Source organism: Solanum dulcamara, chromosome 4, assembly GCF_947179165.1.
Source record: "Solanum dulcamara chromosome 4, daSolDulc1.2, whole genome shotgun sequence".
In the NCBI taxonomy this organism is placed as follows: domain Eukaryota; kingdom Viridiplantae; phylum Streptophyta; class Magnoliopsida; order Solanales; family Solanaceae; genus Solanum; species Solanum dulcamara.
This window is the reverse complement of record NC_077240.1, coordinates 19,282,096-19,301,244: the sequence shown is the minus strand read 5'-3', so window position 1 is coordinate 19,301,244 and position 19,149 is coordinate 19,282,096. Positions and strand designations below refer to the sequence as shown.

General features: G+C 29.5%; 1 protein-coding gene across 2 annotated transcripts; it reads right to left on the bottom strand.

The window, feature by feature from the left end:
- Positions 1–12,188: 12,188 nt before the first annotated feature.
- Positions 12,189–18,673, bottom strand: LOC129886800 (uncharacterized RING finger protein C4G3.12c-like). 2 transcript variants are annotated; one of them, XR_008766261.1, is made up of 7 exons: positions 18,410–18,673; positions 16,835–17,068; positions 16,127–16,735; positions 15,156–15,329; positions 13,873–13,980; positions 12,490–12,600; positions 12,189–12,386 (listed from the first exon to the last, which is right to left on the bottom strand). XR_008766261.1 is itself a non-coding variant. In XM_055961653.1 (7 exons), the coding sequence occupies exons 1-7, from the start codon at positions 18,542–18,544 to the stop codon at positions 12,311–12,313; spliced, it is 1,485 nt and encodes a 494-aa protein (XP_055817628.1). In that variant the 5' UTR covers positions 18,545–18,668; the 3' UTR covers positions 12,189–12,310. The 2 variants fall into 2 exon arrangements, 1 of the variants encoding a protein (XP_055817628.1); XM_055961653.1 differs by having other exon boundaries at positions 13,835–13,980; positions 18,410–18,668.
- Between the last annotated feature and the right edge of the window lie 476 nt (positions 18,674–19,149).

The following is a 19,149-nucleotide window of genomic DNA, read 5'->3' as shown; positions in this document are numbered from 1 at the left end:
AACTTATTATTAATCAAATGTCTTTGAATATTTTTTTTTAGTTATTGAATGATTTCTTTTTTGTGTAAAAAATTCCACTTATTTAAATAAGAGTAAAATTGAAAGAAAATAATTATTGTCTTCTTGATTTTGTGAAATGCCCTTTGTTTTAAAACAAAATGAAAAAATAAAAACACCACATATAATTTGAAACAGAGGAAGTATAATTAATTAAACAAATAATTAGGAAATTATATTTTAAAAAAAAATGATTTACAATTCTATAATAGCTAATTTATGAATTATTATACTTTATGATTCGTGTGATTCTTGAAGTAGGTACTGAATTTTACAATTTCATTAATCATTAGCAACACTATAAATGAGTTTACAAATTACAATTCTATAAAAACTATTTCCTCCTTTCTATTTTTGTTTATCTACTTTAATATATTAAGAGTAAAGAGAAAGCCAATCGAATCTGATCAAGCCCCCAAATCAATCCAACAAACAAATCAAATGTGAGAATTCTATAATATTACAACAACTTTAATTAATACTAATAAGTCTAACAGAGAAGATAAAAATATACCAAAAGAATAATTAAGGATATGTGTAAGCTTCATAAATGTCTTCTTTTTAATTCTCATATGATATTTGGTATCTTTATTGAAGTTTAATTAATTTAAATTTATTTTACGTAAAATTTATTTGAAAAAACACTTTATAGTTAAAAAAAAATATATCTAAAATTTAAAATCAAAACTTCTAATTAAGAAAAAAAAAATAGTTTCATTCGCTGCACTACGACTTTCGTGATGTGGTAGCTTCATTAACCATTACTTGTCTCTAACTTCTTATTTATGCTTGTCGTTTTACAAGTATATATTACTACAGCTTTATGTTCTATTCTTTCCCTTTGTTTTCTTTTCAACGCTCCCCAGTCCCCTCTATGCTTTTACAACTTTATGCTCTAACTTTGATGTGGTATTCCAATATCAATAATTATCTATTTGACTTCTATATTAAGTTTTCAGTGTTTTCTTTTCCTTACTTTATGATCTCTCTTCCCCGGTGTGTAATCAGGGACTGAGGGTGTTCGCCTAAATTTTTATGGTAAAAAATTTGTGGTAATTTTTTATTTTTTTGTGTATATATAAAAAAAATTAATTTTCTGAACATAAAATTTGAGATTGACTTAGTAGTTTAGGGTGTTTAAAATTTCTTTTGAGTTTTCAAATTCATATTCTAGATACTATATTTTTATTTTTCGAACCTCTTTAGTGAAAATCATACCAACAAAAATAAGAAAAATTAGATAATTTCTTTCTATTTATAATTGATAAAAAGAAATGTCAGATATTTGTGCTGATGAAAAATAACATGTACCTAATAACATTATGTGATTTCTTTATATTTATCTATATCTTGATAGAAAAAGTTATCAAATATGTTGATGGGAATATAATAGTATTTTTAAAAACATTTTCGAGATGAGTTACAAAAAAAGCTGTGGGGCGCAAATTGAAGGTGCAGATCCATATATACGGCATAAGCCCTAGAATTTGGTGCGTAAGCCTCGGACGTAAAAACTTAAGTCTCGGATATAAAAACATACCTAGGCGTTAATTTTAATTTTTATTATTTTTAAAGCATTTTTGGTATAAATCATATTTTTATTATGGGTATAATGATATTTATACGTGATGCTATCATATTTTTAGGTTGGAGGATATTTTTTCTAAAATATATAAGTAAATAAAGCAACTATCGTAGAAAATGACACTACCATAAATAATTTTTCAGCTAATCATGTCTCAAACTAATGGAGATGGATAATAATTTTTTTTTAAATATTATCTCGGCTATTATTATTTTTTGTGTTATTACCTTTCTCAAATAACAATTACAATTTTTTCTGAATTATTGGTGATTTATTCCAATTTATTTGCAAAATTATTGAAAGTTTTGTTTTTACTTATTTTCTTAGTAATAGAATTATAAAATTAAAGATACATGAGATACACCCCATATATCCATGGGACTTACTGCATAAAACTCCTCGCCTCAGGCTCCCACTTTTAAAACACTAAAATATAATAGATATTAGTACAATTAGAGGCGAACCCAAGATTTGAAGACCGCGGGTACACCAATATTATCTTGATTTAGGCGTTAGCGAAACTTTCAAACTTGACTTTGTTATAATATGAGTTTAAGCCTTTAAGGTAATATGTAGACTTTAATTTTTTTTAAAAACAATTAATTGTGATAGCTCGATGGTCAAGATGGATTTGTTATACATGATGGTCATGAGTTTGAATTTTCTATCTAGAATTTTTTTAATTAAAACAGTGAAATCTAACCAGGATCGATCGTTGATTTTGTGGGTGAATGTATTAGCTTAAATCAACGACCCAAGATGCACTTCTGATTTCTTTATGGGTGCACCGTAGTTATATTCCAATTTCTCAAAATATATACACATTTATACATATGATTTTTTTTCTAAGTTAACGAATTCACGTGCACTCCTATTTATATATATGAGTCCAATTTAAATAAAATTAATCAAAATACATATAAATTAATTCAAACACCACGTTCATTAATTTAAAATAACCACATGCACAAGAGTTGAGGATATTGCTATGGTAGGATTAGTTACTTATGAGTTATGACACACATATACAACTTAAAAGGATTTATTTTATATTTAGTGATAGTGTAATGACAATTTTATATTATTAGTTCAATTTAACATGTCGCAGAAATTCACATGTGTGATTTTTCAGATAATTTATTCCTCTAGTAATAGGTCATTATATATATCACTGCATAAAAGTTACACACATACTCCCTCTATTCCAATTGATATTTTTCGCTTTTTCAGATTTAAACTATGTAAGTTTTGATCAATATTTTGAATGTATTTTTTTATTTATAATATTGATGTAAAATAAATTATAATTTATAATAATTTTTGTATAATTTTTAAATATTCATACTTTAATTTAAAAATCGAGTTAATCTAATCCATTTCAATTTCAATGATTAATCAAATAAACTCTTGGAAGAAAAATGTTACATAATCTTTTCGTTCACTTTTACTTGTTCGATTTGGATTTTGTCTTTCTCTTAAGAAGTAATGATTGACATAAATATTTTATTACAATATTCATATCAATTGAAATTTAGTGTTAGATCTTTCTTTAAAATAATTACAGAATAATTAATTTATGTTAAAGATAAAACATAAAAATATATATTTTCCTTAATATATTAAAAATAATAAATAAAATGAAATATGAAAATTTTATAAATTTAAAGAAGTAAAAATGAATGAGTATTAAATATTTCCATAAAAAAGAAAAGGAGAAAATAAAGAATATTGACTTGTTAGAATACTTTAACTTTTGGAAAGTAAATAAATGAAGTAGCTAGCTAAATGCTAATATTACTTGTTGAAGAAAAAGCGCCGACAGTAAATAAGTAAGAAGCCTTTGATGCTTTGCCTAAAGTTGGAGAAATTGTATGCGGCTGTAGTTGATGCCCATTTTGGGGGCGGACGCACCTTCTTCATATTTTGTAAGTTAAAATCATAAAATTAAAATTTTGAATTTATTCCATCATGATATCACGTTCATATAATATAGGACTTTTCAAAATCTAACGATAATTGATAAGTCAATTATAAAATTAGTTTATCGACTTATTATTTTGAATTATTAGATTAATAGATAATGAACAAATTCAAATTTTATAGTTAATATTTATTGATGTGGGACTTTATTATTCAATTTCTTTATTAGATGAGCCGTTAACCTATCATAATTACTTTTTACCACACATATATTTGTTAAATAAATGTTTGTGTGCATGCACCCTCAAAATTTAGACTTTCATACATTTCTCAATATGAATTATAATTACAGAATTACTAGCTTAAGTAAAACAAAAAAAATTATATATATATATATATATATATATATATATATATATATATATATATATGAAAGAAGTGAGCATGAAATAATTGAGCCAATATACCGCCCGATAATCATCCGTTAATTACTAATTCGATACAAAATCAACTGATAGCAGTAGGTTGGCTAGCGGATTAATATATTTAAAAGTCGATATCTGATAAGTCAAATCATTAAGCATAATTATCCACTCGATCTATCTCATAAGCAGCCCTACTATTTTATATATATATATATATATATAAGACATACTTTCTTTTATAGTCAGTTTTAAAAAAAATGACACAATTTTATATTTAATAATAATTGACTTTAAAATATTTATTTTACTTTTAATATGGTGATTTATAGTCACACAAACATTTATGACTTGTTTTAAATCACAAGTTTCAAAAGTTATTATTTCTTTCTTAACCTCCGTATCAAGTTAAATAATACTCCCTTCATTTCATATTAAGTGAATTTTGGAGAGATTTTTCATTGTTTAAAATAATTGAATTGTTCAAAATTCAAGATAGATGTTTGAAACTTTTTTCATATTTGCCCTTTTATTTATTGAAGTTTTATATTTTCTAGGAGATAAATTACACTACTTGCAAAGTTATATTTATGATTTTACAAAGGGCAATAGTGAAAAGTATGATTTAAATTATGTTCGTAAATATTTTTCTCAATATGTATGCATTGTCTCACAAATTCACTTAATATGGATAAATTAAAATAGAGAGAATATATCATTATCATATATATTATTGAAAGCTACTTCTATTTATTACTTACTATAATAGTTCTATTAATTAATTAATTAGGAATTTATGATCCTAGCTTTTTTCCTCTTTTTGTTGTATTCGTGGTCCAAATATCTATAATTCCCAAGAAAAGTATGTCTACTAATAGAATATCTAGCTGATCTGGATCATCACTTCTTTTGTATTTTAGGATGTAGGACTCACTTTTCAAACCTATTAATCATCGTGTACTTCACTTCTACTCCACCTTATACTTTTAATTAGTTTTTATGAGTTAATTGTTATTTCCTCCTAATATAAACACCAAATTACTTTTATCTATCAAAACTTGATTAATAGATAAGTACTTATTTAATATTTTTGTACATCTTTTACTATAACACACACATCTAATAGATGTACAAATAGGTTTCATCATGATGATGAGACCATTTTCCTATTCTTAATTATCAGGTGCAATTTAGGAAAATTACGTGAATTCAACTGAAACCTATTATTTTAATTTGAGTACTATAGTATATAAATAAATTAGGTTATGTACTTATAATAGGATTATGTTCATTCTAAATTCGCTGACTCGATATATTAATTAATTAGTTTGCGCTTTTTACTACTACCTATAATTTAAAAGAAAAGAAGAAGAAAAAGCTGACTGTTGATACATTAATTAGAAGATTAATTAATACTTAATTCATCTTCTGATATTAATTGTATTTTATCCATGTACAAAGCAAATAGTTTATTTTTTCTATAAAGTTATTATTTGTAGCCGATTTATAAAAAGATGTAGACGATTAATTAAAGGAGAGTTAATTAAAGATAACCTAACTTGGAGGTTTATAAATGCTAATTAAACTACAGCTGTGGGCTTTATTCCTAAGAAACCATATATGACTAGACGCAAAACGACACTATATTTACATTTAGTACAAATTAAATGTACATAGAAGATAGTTAAAGTCCTACATAAGCAAATTAGCAATGTTAATTTATTTGAAGGTCCTTTAAGTTACTTCATACTAATAATTGCAAATTTACAATATCAAAATTAATTAATCAAAAAATTCAAAAGCAATAAATTAAATTGAATTTCGTTGTAAACAATTTTTTTTTAACTTGAATATATTTACAATTAGAATGGTCATTCATGCTACTTCGTCTGAAATCGGAATCTAATCATGAATTTATCGCTAAATAAAATTAATAACAGAGTTTGAATTTAACTATAAAATTTGTTGTTCGCAATTTTTGTTTTTGTTTAGCACTTCTAGCATTAGAAAGGGTACCTCTTTTATCCTGCATTTCTTTTTTACACTTTGATATATCATGCAAATTTCTCAAAGAATTCTCTTGGGGTACTTGCTCGCGTGTATATAGCCGATTCAGGAAAATACTTTATCTCTAAATGTCTAATCAATTATTATGTCTGAAAGCATTTTGAAAATATCCAATGGAGTTCATTTCCGATTACAGTTATATTCATCTTATTATATGACAGAGCTATACGAGGATGGTTACATTTTTATCAAAAAATTATATTGTATATATAGGTTAAGTTCTGTTCTTTATGAATATGTATTCACTATTGAACACCCTTCAAGCAAGCAAGTACTTTGGCGCAATGGTAAAGGAGTTCAAATTTGGTCCAGACGATGCACACACACTTAATTATCAAGTACATATATCAAAATTCTATAATTACTTGAGAGATAATTGTTTTTTCGTGGTTAAGAATCTTGCTTTAAGTTAGTTAATTTGAATTTATCTATTTTAAAAAAATATTTGTCAAGTTCCTTAAAATTACGATTTAAACTAATTAATATAAAGTTATCCATATAAATATATTGTTTTTAAAATGTGCTATATAGAAATTAATTGCAATTATAAATACCAACACATAATGTACTTTGAAGGGTTAATAACGAAATCGATTTTAACATTTTTGCATCGAAATTTGGTGCTTTAAATCGAAAAAGAACTTTAAATTCAAAGCCTAAATTAGTAAATTAATATTTTTTTCTTTGATTGTGTAATCTATGTTTACAAACTAATCTACTCTATCGTTGTTCAATTAATATTTCACTTTATATAATATCCATATATTTCCGTAATAAAAGCAATGGAACTACAGAAAATTGTCATGTTGAAAACAAGATGACAGTGAACCCACACATCATATTTTTTTCATATTTAATTTATTTCAAATTTTGAACACCCCTAATAAATTTTTTTAGCTAAGTCACTATCATTAAACCCTCTTTTGCAAAGTTACATATATAAATCTCCATATGAGACTATATGTATAACAGATTAAAATACAACCCTTTGCAATATAGACAATCATAAATTGAATAATGGCATTGCTTTATAGACACTCTTGGCATGCTTTCAAACTGAAAAAGATCAATATACTGTATAGCTAAGAGACAGCAAATATGATCCACTAGATGTACATTTTGCAGGAGACAGCTTAATTATGATAATAGATTATATACAATTTGTATTAGAAGAATAAGATTAATTGATCTACTCAACTTAATTATTACTGCTTATATGATAAATAAACATGAGAGTTGCTTACATTGCCTTGTTTTCTGTGGTAACACGACTTATTTTGGGAAAGTACAAGACTTCCTTTTCTGCTCTCTGTTTTTTTTTTTTTTACCATCAGAAACCACTGCCTCATGCTTCGAGCTTCATCATTACTATGACCATGACTATGAGTGGGAGAGAGTTACCGATTCTCCAGAATTCAGTATCTTAATTTATCAAATTTAATAATATATGTGTTTTGGAAGATCTTTTAATAGATAATAGTATAATTTATTTAAAATTTAGTAAGTTATCTTTTTAAAAAGGGAAAAGAGTCTGATATACTCCTTCATTTTGTCATTAAGAGTTGATATACCCCTCGTTATGAAAGTAACTCATATATACCCCTACTGTTAAATAAATGACTCACAAATACCCTTTTTTTTAACGGAAGGGGAAAAATTAATTTAATTTAAAGTTTTTTGTTAAAAAAATAATACATATAGGGGTATATTTGATCTTTCTCACACATAATTTATCTTTTTGACATTTTAATTCAACAACTAATTTGAATTTATTATTTTGATAGTCAAATTTATTTTTCTCACTAGTTTTATTGTAAAATTCATCATACATGCCCCATTTTTTTATAGATACAAAAATTAAATTACAATATAGCAGAAAAAAAATTAGTTTTAAATTATAATATAGCTGCAAAATAATAGTTTTCAATTTTTTTCTTATTTTTTTCATTCATATTTTTTTTATTTCTCTTATATTTATACCAAAGAATGAAAAAATAAAAATAAAATAAGAATTATAAACTCAAATAATGATAATCAAAGATATATATATATCCTAAACTTTGCTAAAATAAAAATTCACATATATGGGTATATATATTTTTTATTATTTTTTTACTTTCTCAAAAAAAAAAAATATACCCCATACATGAATTTTTTAAAAAATTTAAAAATTAAAAATTAATTTTTCACTTCCTTAAGATGAAAAAGGTACATATGAGCTATTTTTGTAATGGTAGGGGTATATGTGAGCAATTTCTTTAATGGTGGGAGTATATGTGAGTCTTGGTCTCGACCTTGTTGAGCTCTCCCTGATTGAAAGAACTGATTAATCGGACGAGAATAAAGATAGAGTCCCGTGAGTCATTTTTGTAACGATAGTAATATATATGAGCCATTTTTATAACGAAGGCAATCAATCTTCAATGACAAAGTTGAGATATATATCAGGACCTTTTTCCTTTTAAAAGTTCGAACCTTAGAAACGCATGGATGAATATGAAATTCCTAGAATATAAGTGCAATACTAAAAAAGAGAAAAAAAGCTTCATAAATTGTAATTGATTCTCTTATTCGGCTAGAAAAATATATAACTTTTAGTATTCAACCTGGTGTACCATTTAAATCTAGAAAATATGTAAATCAGTAAATAATATCATAATGATGACCAAAATAATATTAGATCAATTCTAAAAAAAAATATGTGTTACATAAAATATTATATTTAATTTTACAGAGCAATCATTTATGTACACGATAATTTGGATAACTAACAATTCGTCCCAGGATAAATTCAAATTCTTAACTATGCTTCTGATTATTTGACTTTTTTTCTAGTTTTTCATCTGATGTCCAGTGATCTCTTTGGGGTCTAACTAATTTGAATTTTATACCAAAAAGTTTTACTTTGGCGGCCAACCTAAAGAAACTCACACCCAGAACTCGAACCTAAAGATGGAGGAGTAATTATACCACTCAACCATGACATTTGATTGTTTGATTATGCCGTTAATTTGATTTTAGGGAAATGAATAAATATATCCCTCAATTTTGCAAATTAAAGCAGATACACTCCTCATTAAAAAATTAGTGCATATATACCCCTGTCGTCTAACAAATGATGTATATTTATGCACCATTTATTAGATTACAAAGTTTTATATATATATACTATCTTTTTTGAGTATATTTGATCTAAATTACAACGGGTGTTGTATATTTGCCCCTTAAGAAGCAGCTTACTGATGTTTTTGTTTTCTTTTCTGATGGATAGCCTGCCTGTTAATTTCCCCCAAGTAACTATTTTACGCTAACTATTATGGTCATGACAAGAACACTGTCATGTGGACTTATCTCAATTTTTTCCGACAAATAATAGTGTTTTTGCCAGCTTCAATTCTTCTGTGCATTTCCAATATATATATATATATTTTTATTTTTGGCTATTTATTATTTTATTAGAATAAATATTAGTAGATAATTAATTTCGTTCAACATTATTCAGATAAATGTTAAAATTATCAACTCAGCTTGCTCTCCAATAATTTTTAAGATTAAACACTAAACAATTGTGTGGAAGCATTTGTCAGGTCTGGACCATTTTGACCCTAGTCAAATGAAATTCAAACTTCGATAGATGACTATTGTTTGGGTCTTATTAACTACTCATAGCTATAGTTTTAAAATTTATTAAGACAATGCTTCGATTTTAAGATTTTTATTTTTAACTTCTCGAAGCTTTATCTTTTTGCTACTCAAACTCACAATCTTAATATTAAAAATGAAAATGCTTATCACTTGAGCTATTACTTCTTGTTATATCAACTATAATGTGAATACATGCGTAATTGCAAAGCATTGGCTGTGTTAGAGCTTAAACAAACTTTTTTTGAAAAATATATTCTTGCTAGAATTAATATTTATAGAATTACACAGATCACATTCTCATTGAGCCCCCCAAAATAACGTATTTCAATTTATTCTCCTATTCTTCAGGCACATATGCATTATTTATTATCTTTTTAATTAAATGAGACTGAGGGGGGGGGGGGGGGGAAACCTAGATGAAAACGTAACAATTACTATAGCTCTAGTTATTAAATTATTTTAATTAATAATTACCAGTATTCTGGTGGCAGGCCCTGCTCGATCTCTGTGCCTATGGAGCATGCTAATTATTGCTAATATATTTTTGACAAAATATTTCAATAAGTCAATTTGGACGGTATTTGAATCTAATTTGTTTTTGTCATTATTCTTACACATTTTATCTTTTTCTTATATGAAATATATAAACAATAATAATGTAAATATTGGTTGAGGATGGAAAAATTTAGTAGATGTACTGAAAATGGATGATGATTTTATTTTAAATATTATCTCAATTATTATCTTTTTTGTGCTATTATCTTTCTCTAATAATAATTATAATATTTTTTTATATTATTGATGATTTATTTAAATGCAGAATTATTGAAAGTTTTACTTTTATTTATTTTCTTAGTAATAAGATTATTAAATTGAAGATACATGAGCTATACATCCGATAAATTCATAAGACTTACGCCTTGTCCCATACTACATAAAACGTCTCGCCTCATGTCCCCGCCTTTTAAACCACCGCTCCATATCAATGTAATCTGCCATAAATTAGGTTAACAAATAAGTGAGTCCATAATCAGCCTATACTTTGAGATATATAGGTTGGACATGTCATATTTTTATGGACTGAACCATATAATGTCATAATGGGAAACATATAGGTGGCCACCGCTGAATTTTAGTTGTTTGGGGCTTGGGCAGCTGTAAAAAATGTTTACCCTTTCATACACAGGAAATGCATTTATCCTTCCATTTTTCCTCTTTTAACATGTTCGTCTTATTTTTCTAGTTAGAAAATTAATCATATTGTAATCTCCTCAGTACAATAATTGTCCTTCGCTAAGTTGAACCATACAAATAAAAAAAAAACATTTCAAATAATACAAGTCATGATACATTAATTTTCAAAAAGAAGTTGAGATAAAACGTTACTCCATTATGTAAAGTAAATTGAGTTGCATTAATTTGGAATAGTAAAAAGAACATTAATTAAAGAGTAATTTTCACAAAATATAACGTCAGTTTCTCATAAATGAGACTATAGTCTAAACTATAAAAGTGTGTAAAATTTTATACAAAGGTGAAAAGGCAAAACATCAACAAACATAAGCTCTATTGAAATAGATTTGGTCAAAAATATGGAGAAATCATCCTTGAAGTTGGTTTATACTATGGTACTTTTGATTGTTGCAATAGGTTCGTCTCTCCCTCTCTCTCTTCACATATATCATGACAAAAATGACTGAAAATATTTATTTGCAGATATTCTATGTATTAAAGTTGAAGCAGAACTAGCATGCTATAAAGATGAAGATTGTGCCTACGTGGTTGACGGTCGTCATTGTAGACCTTATTGTGACTTTGGAGAAGTTTGTGATTGTATTCCATATGATGACAATGAAGATTATGCTACTACAAATACAAATACAAACGCAGATCCAAATTTATCCCCCGTTTAATCTTATTTTTTCTCAATAGAGACTAATCATATTGTACTATGTTATAATTAATAATTTTGTTAACGAGATTCATGAATTCTGTTATTGTTTTATATTATTCTCTAATATAAATTATCATGTTCAACAGTTTGTCATGGATAATTGATTCGTGAATTTAAGAAAAGAGGAGGAAAAAATAAGGATAACGATACGATACACAAAGGAAAGGAAGGAAATAAAGAAAGAAGAAAAGGAAAATAAAATTACTTGCATGAATTTTGAGTTCACACCAAATTAATCAATTTCATTTTTAACAGTTATAAAATAAAATGACAATATATATTAGTTGTGAGTTGTGACCATGGTTAAATATTAAACATGACTCGATAAGAATGGTGATCTAAAGCCAAAATTTAATTAACTTTTTGTTGTCAATTACTTCTAATTATTTTGTTCATCTTACTCTACTCTAGATCTTCTCATTTAAGGAAAACTTTTTCATATAGTTTGATTTAATACTGATATATTTAGCAGCAGTAGAAGGAAATATATAAGAGAGAAATGATGGAAAGAAGTAATTTTCAAAACTAATATAACACATTTCAACCCAATTTTATCTATATATCATAAATATTTACAATTCTGGCAGCTATATTAACGCAATTCAATACAACATTTTTTACGTTTTTCACCTGAATCTGTTTCTATATTTAGCACCATTGTTAAGAAGCTTCTGAATTTGAGACAGAACCAATCGCAGGATTCTCACAAACATTGCACCTGCAAACAGGGCAGACCCTGGAAAAACAGAAAGTAGGAAATCAATACAAGCTACATCTCAAAGTACATAGCAAGCAATACAAGGAAAGCACAAAGACGGAAAAGAATTGTCTCAACATACCGGTTCACTTCCTTAAGCCATTTATCAATACAATTCATATGATATTCATGGCGGCAAGGGAGTACCCTCAGTTTGTCTCCCTCCTCATACTCGGCCAAACAAATGTGGCACCTACAAAAACATATTACAGCTTATTAATACAGGGTATATACTCTTACGGATATTCAGGATCGTGGCTGAATTATAGGGCTGTCAAGCCGTTTATGTTTTTGCCCCTCGAAATCCAAGTAGAAAGGTCAGACTACAGAACAGAAAATTCTCCATCAACACTACTTAATGTTTAAGTATCTGTTACTTTTTGTTGTTCCTTATAGCTCAGTTATCATATTGTTTTGTTGTAGCTAATGTTATGTTACTATCTGTTGTTTTTGTTATTATCTGTTGTTTCTCGTACTTCCGTTACTTCTTGTTCGGGACTGCTTTGAATTTTTTTCTCTGAACCGAGGATCCATCGAAAACAATCTCTCTACTTCTTTTGGGACTACATTGGGTATGTTGTTGTGACACCACTTAATGTGTTAAGTACATCTTTGAATCTGTAGAAACTTCTGGAAATGGAAAATTTGGTGGGGATTGAAATTTTAGATTTGAGACATGGCCACCCCAATCTAGTGATCATAAGGGCAAGGTCCACTTAAAGTTGAAACTTGCAAATAACTGATCAACAAAGATTCTTCAGTTATAAGGAACCAGATAGAGCTTCTGATAGATGATAGAGTAATGGATACTCATCAAAATAAACTGGGAGGAAAGCTCGTAACCCCTCAGGCGGAGAATTTTCATGATGTTACTTGTGAAGACTGAAGAATGCCTAGGGATCGAAAATCCGGTTATGCCTTGTGTCTAACAACTGGGTAAAAGGTAGGTTTATTAGATTCCATTAAATCAAAACAAAGAGTCAGATCAATCCAAAGAGGGGGAGTTATGTGTCAAAAGTTAAAGAGAAAATATAGAAAGATCAATTTTATTTTTATATGTTTTTCACAAGCATGCTAGCTAAGCCATAACTAATGCATGACGAAGCTTTAAATTCGATTTTCCTAACAAATCCTAATAAATAGCAAAATACTGCAGGAGACTGGAGAATCGTAAAACTGACAATATACATATGACCAACTTTCTAGTTTCTGCGTCTTTCTTCTGTCCTATTCTTTATCTTTTGCTTTCTCCGACTTCTTTTAATCTCTTTGTTTACTTTCCCTTAAACGATTTCAGCTACGGAAGCGGAGACTATTATTTGGAGGGGAGGAGGCAGTGCCAATTACTGACTGCTGACATATAAACCTTAAGAGGCAACATAACTCAAGCAAGCATATCAACTATTTAACTAGTTAAGAAGACATACTGTTGGATATCAGTGGGAGCATTGTCTACAGCTCCTACCTTCTTGTGAGACTTGAGAGGAAACGAGTCCACAACAGAATCTGGAGCTGGAAGCGAAAGAGTAGATAACGAAAGTGTGAAAGATTGTCGATGGATCTCATCAAGGACCTAAGCAGAGAAACCAAGCCATATCAGCTCAAACTATTGCAATCACATAATAAGGCAAGTGGAGATACCAGAAGTATTAGCAGGTCACAAATTATTGAATGAAAAAAATCAGTAACCGTGAACACGTCATTCCTTTAGCCTTCAATCTTGAAAGTACATTCACTCGGTATCCAGTATATCCCACTCAATCTCTCTATCTATAGTACACTTTAAGCAGGCTATTCGTGTTGAGTGATGAACAATGTAAAAAAGGTTCTTCTCGGAGAAGGGGCTGAACACTGTAAAATTTACTAAGATTCAAGCTTGCACTGAAGCCAAACTAAGGTCTCTGCGATTAAGGGAACTGGCAACAATCAAGTGCCTTTGGAATAGCAAAATATGTAAGTTGGATGTATTCACACTTTCAGGTGGAATTATTCTATATTCTTAATACTACCATGCTCCTTGAGTTTTATTTATCCTTGGTGACCCTATTTCACAAGAAATAATGCAGATGCAAAGACAGATTAATTAACTTTGATTTAATTATATTTTCAAGCTGGGGAGATTAATAGAGTTTTGAAGGAAAATCTTAACTCCAATCATATTTTTTTCAGTTTCCCACCAGGTGTCCGATACCACCAATCAGTAGTCTAGAAAAGAACATACCAGACAACACAACTTCCTTATTTAAAAAAAAAAGGACACTTTTTCGGAGCACGGCCAAACCAAACAAGTTGGTATAAATGGGACAAACTTTTGTAGATGAAAGAAGATCTCAACCGAAGATTAGTAATTGCCTAATTATATCTACTTTATCCTGGTTCAAAGACAAGCCAATTCCCAACTTGCAGTCCAAAAAGGAGGGTCTTACATCCCTCAATCTAGAGTTACACATACTCCATTGTCAGATAGCACGAGCTGATGGATAAAAAATATACAGCAACTTGTCTTGTTCCATCCTTATTTCCTTCAAAGTGTTTATATGGAAATAACAGTAAACTTGACATTCTCAAAATCCACAAACAACATTGAGAGCTCATTGTAATAATTCTCCTGAATGTGACTTAAGTAGGGAAAATACTAAAAGAAGAATGCATAAGATGCATAGAGAATATTCTTAAGTTGTCTTTCCTAACAAACAATACCCACTAGAATTTGGAACTAAAGAAGGACATTAGATGATGGAGACATACCTCAAATAAGGCATCAGCAAGCATAATTATTCGTGAAATACTTGCGAGGGTACTGAACTCTTCAGTTGTGAGTAATGGTTCACACGAACATGTACCATCAGGATGAAGGCCTGATGAGCAAAGATTTTGTTGTGGAACTCGGCTACCAAGGCCTTCAAGAACTCTTTCAGATATCTATATATGTAATACAGTTAGGTTATTGGGATTACATTAATGAATTCTAGGTAGGGAAAATAAAAAGAACAAAAGGAAACATGATATTAAACACCCAAAGAGATAAGTGATATAAGTGCTAAGTAGTCCGTAATTGGAAGTAGCCTCACGATGCTACAATGACCAAACATAAAGTTAAGACGCATTTTGTGCGCATAAAAAAGATGTAGAATCATAATTTCACATTTGTACAAGCACATATTTCCTGAAAACACCAAAAAATTAACTGAAAAAAACAAAGAATTTTTTGAATTGCTGTCATCAGAAGCAGTTTCCCTTGGTTTTTTCATGTAAGACAGTATGTCCTTAATAAAGGAAGATGTGCATGGAAAAAGAAAGGGAAAATTAGCTGAAACCAATGTTATCCTAAGATTTTCTATTGAACTAGTGGAAAATATACCCAATAGACGATATTAAAACGAGACAAAATGCAAGTTAACATCTAATATAATATAGTGTGTGAAACATAAATATGGATAATATGCCTAGATAATCAAACTTTGGAGAGAGTAAGTAGACTAGTAAGTATAACATAAGAGGGCTGAAAATAATTAACCATCATAACAGACCAAAAACTCCTAATAAGCAGACTAGTGCATTTACCTTCTCCTGATATAGTTCATGCTCACTATGATCAAGAATTTTTTTTTTAAGTTAAACGTCCTTCTCTATATAAAAAAACAAATGCAGGGATTGTCTATATCCACCTCAAACAGTCAAAACCATTAGAGTAACAGATAAAGTTCTTGATATATTACCTCAGATCTTGTTGTCTGTCTTTGTTCACTTCTGCGATGATTCCTACCAGCTCCATAACCAGAATCAAATCCAACCCCATCATAATGGAGATCACCATTCAAATCAATTAGCCATCTGTCACGAGATCCTAGATCATCAGCATGACCAGTTGCAAAAACAATGGTTGGAGAATCACTATGCCTTCTTAAACTGCGTCTTGATATAGCATCCCAAAAGAGCCTCCTACTGTTTCTTCTTGTTTCTTGACTGCCTATATCAGCAATGCTACTAGATAAAATGTTGGAAGAGATACTCACCACATCAACATGTAGCACATCTTGAGTGGAGTTTACTCCAAGTTCACTATCCAACAAAAGAAATCCTGAACTTGAAGTTGTTGCTTCTTCTGAGGTATCACCCTCGAGAAATTGATGCCTTGGTATAGAGTCAGAAGTAACAGAAATAGATGTAGAATCAGAACTTGACTCGATATGTACATCTCCGTGATTCTCCATTGAATCCCCATGTGAACATGAGCTTCTGCACTCTTCTGGCACAGTGTGAGAGTCTTCAGTATTCAAGCATGTAAAAGATTCAGTACTAACAGCTGCAGCCAAGCTGTCTCTTGCCTGTGAAGAGACCAATTCTTGAGATGGTTGTTTACATATGCAGTAGCTATGTAACTATTCGTCCAAAATGTGGAGTTATGAACTAAAAAAAGAACTAACCTGGTCACGTATTGAATATTTATCGTTAGAAAGGCATGCACTATTGATGTTTACTTCGGCATTTATCAAATTATATTCAACAAAAGCATCATGACTAAGACCACCAGTGCTTTCTGATGAGGATCCTGTCTCAGGTTGAGTACCATGACCAACTTCTGAACTAAATGTTGAAGAAGATTCTGCTACAGAATTCCGGGAAAACTCACCAACCACAGGTTGGGGATAATCTTCAAGCTGTACAACATCATCATATCTCAATTTTAAATTTAAGGATGAAAATTATAAGATAGGTTGGACTTGATACTAAGATAAAGTCAGCATGAAGGACAAGTGATGCAACATATGATTTTCTACTGGACACTAATAAAGGAAAATATATTATTACGCATAGCAATAAACTTGAATTGCCAGCAAGCAGTTCAAAAGCAGTAAAGTGAGTGCAAATTTGTTCAACCGAGGCAAAACTTTTTTTGCTGCTTTAACTGTTCCTTGAGCAATACGGCCTAAGAAAACACATTAGCAGCCCCTTTTTAATCAGAGAAATGAGCATGATACATATAGGCTCCTTACATGAATGTTAGCGATGCACCATCAAACAATTTGTGACCTTAAAAAGTATCCAGAAGCTATAACAACAAAAGAAAAAACTCATAGTGGCAAAGTAGAAAAGGACAGAACAAAGGGAAAACGCATGACAGTATAGCTGCACCACCACTTGTTAAAGCCTGCCAACTACAACTTCCACATCTTTGGTAGTATAAAAGATACAAATATGTTTAAACGGCTTAAGAGTTTTAGTTTCTGGTAGGAAATGTAAAACACATGTCAAAGCTCAAAGGAACTTTCTAACTATGGGACTAGAGAGCAACAATGAACATCATTCAATAAGCATCTAACTTCCAAGCACGAAACAGTACAAGAATGAGTTATCGCATTTACTTAAGTTCAACAAATTCAGCTAAAATACCCTTTGCTTTGCTAGATATCCTAGAAAATCCTCCATCCATCACAAACGAATTACCAAAATGCTAAAAACAATAAGAAACCGATTGTTTTACCAAAAAAAGGAAACATAGAGACCATTTAGGTTCATTACACCAGTCCCAGCTGAAAAAAAATAGAGGGAAAAAGAAATGGGATGCATAGAGACCACAGAAACTCAAAAGTCAACTCTAGATTTTCTTTTTGACGACCGTGGTGTCGAGCAGCTTTTACATACCAAATAACTTTGTCCAACGAGGCTATAACACATGAAAAGAATCACCTAGTATTTTTGTCCACACTAAAATTCAAACCTTAGAGCTCAATGGCTCTCAACCAATTGGTACCCTTTAAACAAAGAGAATAAAAGAAAGATGGCAAGGATGTAGCAAAAATACCCAAGAAACAAAGGGAAAAAAAGAAAAGCAACCAATTGAAGCAACCCATTTTGACCATGATCAATCCCTTGTTACTAGAACCAAAATCATCAAGAAAACAAAACACTTCATCAGATAAATCATAGCAACAAAAAAAATTACTTTTTACTGAAATATACAAAAAGTATAGAAGGTGGATAAAGATTAAGAGAAGTGCCTCATGGTCCAACTGAGAAGTAGAGGCACCACACAAGAAAGAGGAAAGCTTGAGCTTGCTCCTCCTGGGTCTTGACCCGGAACCGGACCCGGATGATGATGATGATGATCTTATACGACTACTGCTGGAACCCATAATTGTTGTGGAGTAATATTTTTCTTGAGAAGTTGAAATAATGGAGAGATATATCTCCAAAAATAGCTTATAAAATGAATGTGTTAAATTCGGATGTTTCCTATGATGGTCTCTTTTTTATTTATTTAGTTGCTTCACTCATCACACAGCGAAATAAATCCCTTTGATTTCTTCAATTATAATACTAGGACCTCAAATTTATTTGTTTCTCTTTTATGTGACTTGTGGGGAAGTTTATTGTCGAGGACTACTAATCAAATGACGAAATGGATTTTTATTGTACAAAACCTAAAATGAAGGATATGTTGATAATTAAGTAAAAAAGAATTACTTTTGATGATTAGCTCTAGGTTGCTTATTGGACAGTTCTTGAGCAGTGTATCGAATAACTTTTTTTCACCCTGTTAAATGTTTTGAGCTAAATAGTTTGGTTTTCTTGACAACTTACAAAAAAGAGGATTTCATTGGCATTTTTGATGAACTCTGATTCTTGAACATGTATGAATTAGTTTTTCAGTTGCAGCATGTCCAAGAATACTTTAATTAATAGTTACAATGTTATTGAAGTTATTCAATTGAAATATAGCAACGGTTAGTTTATATGG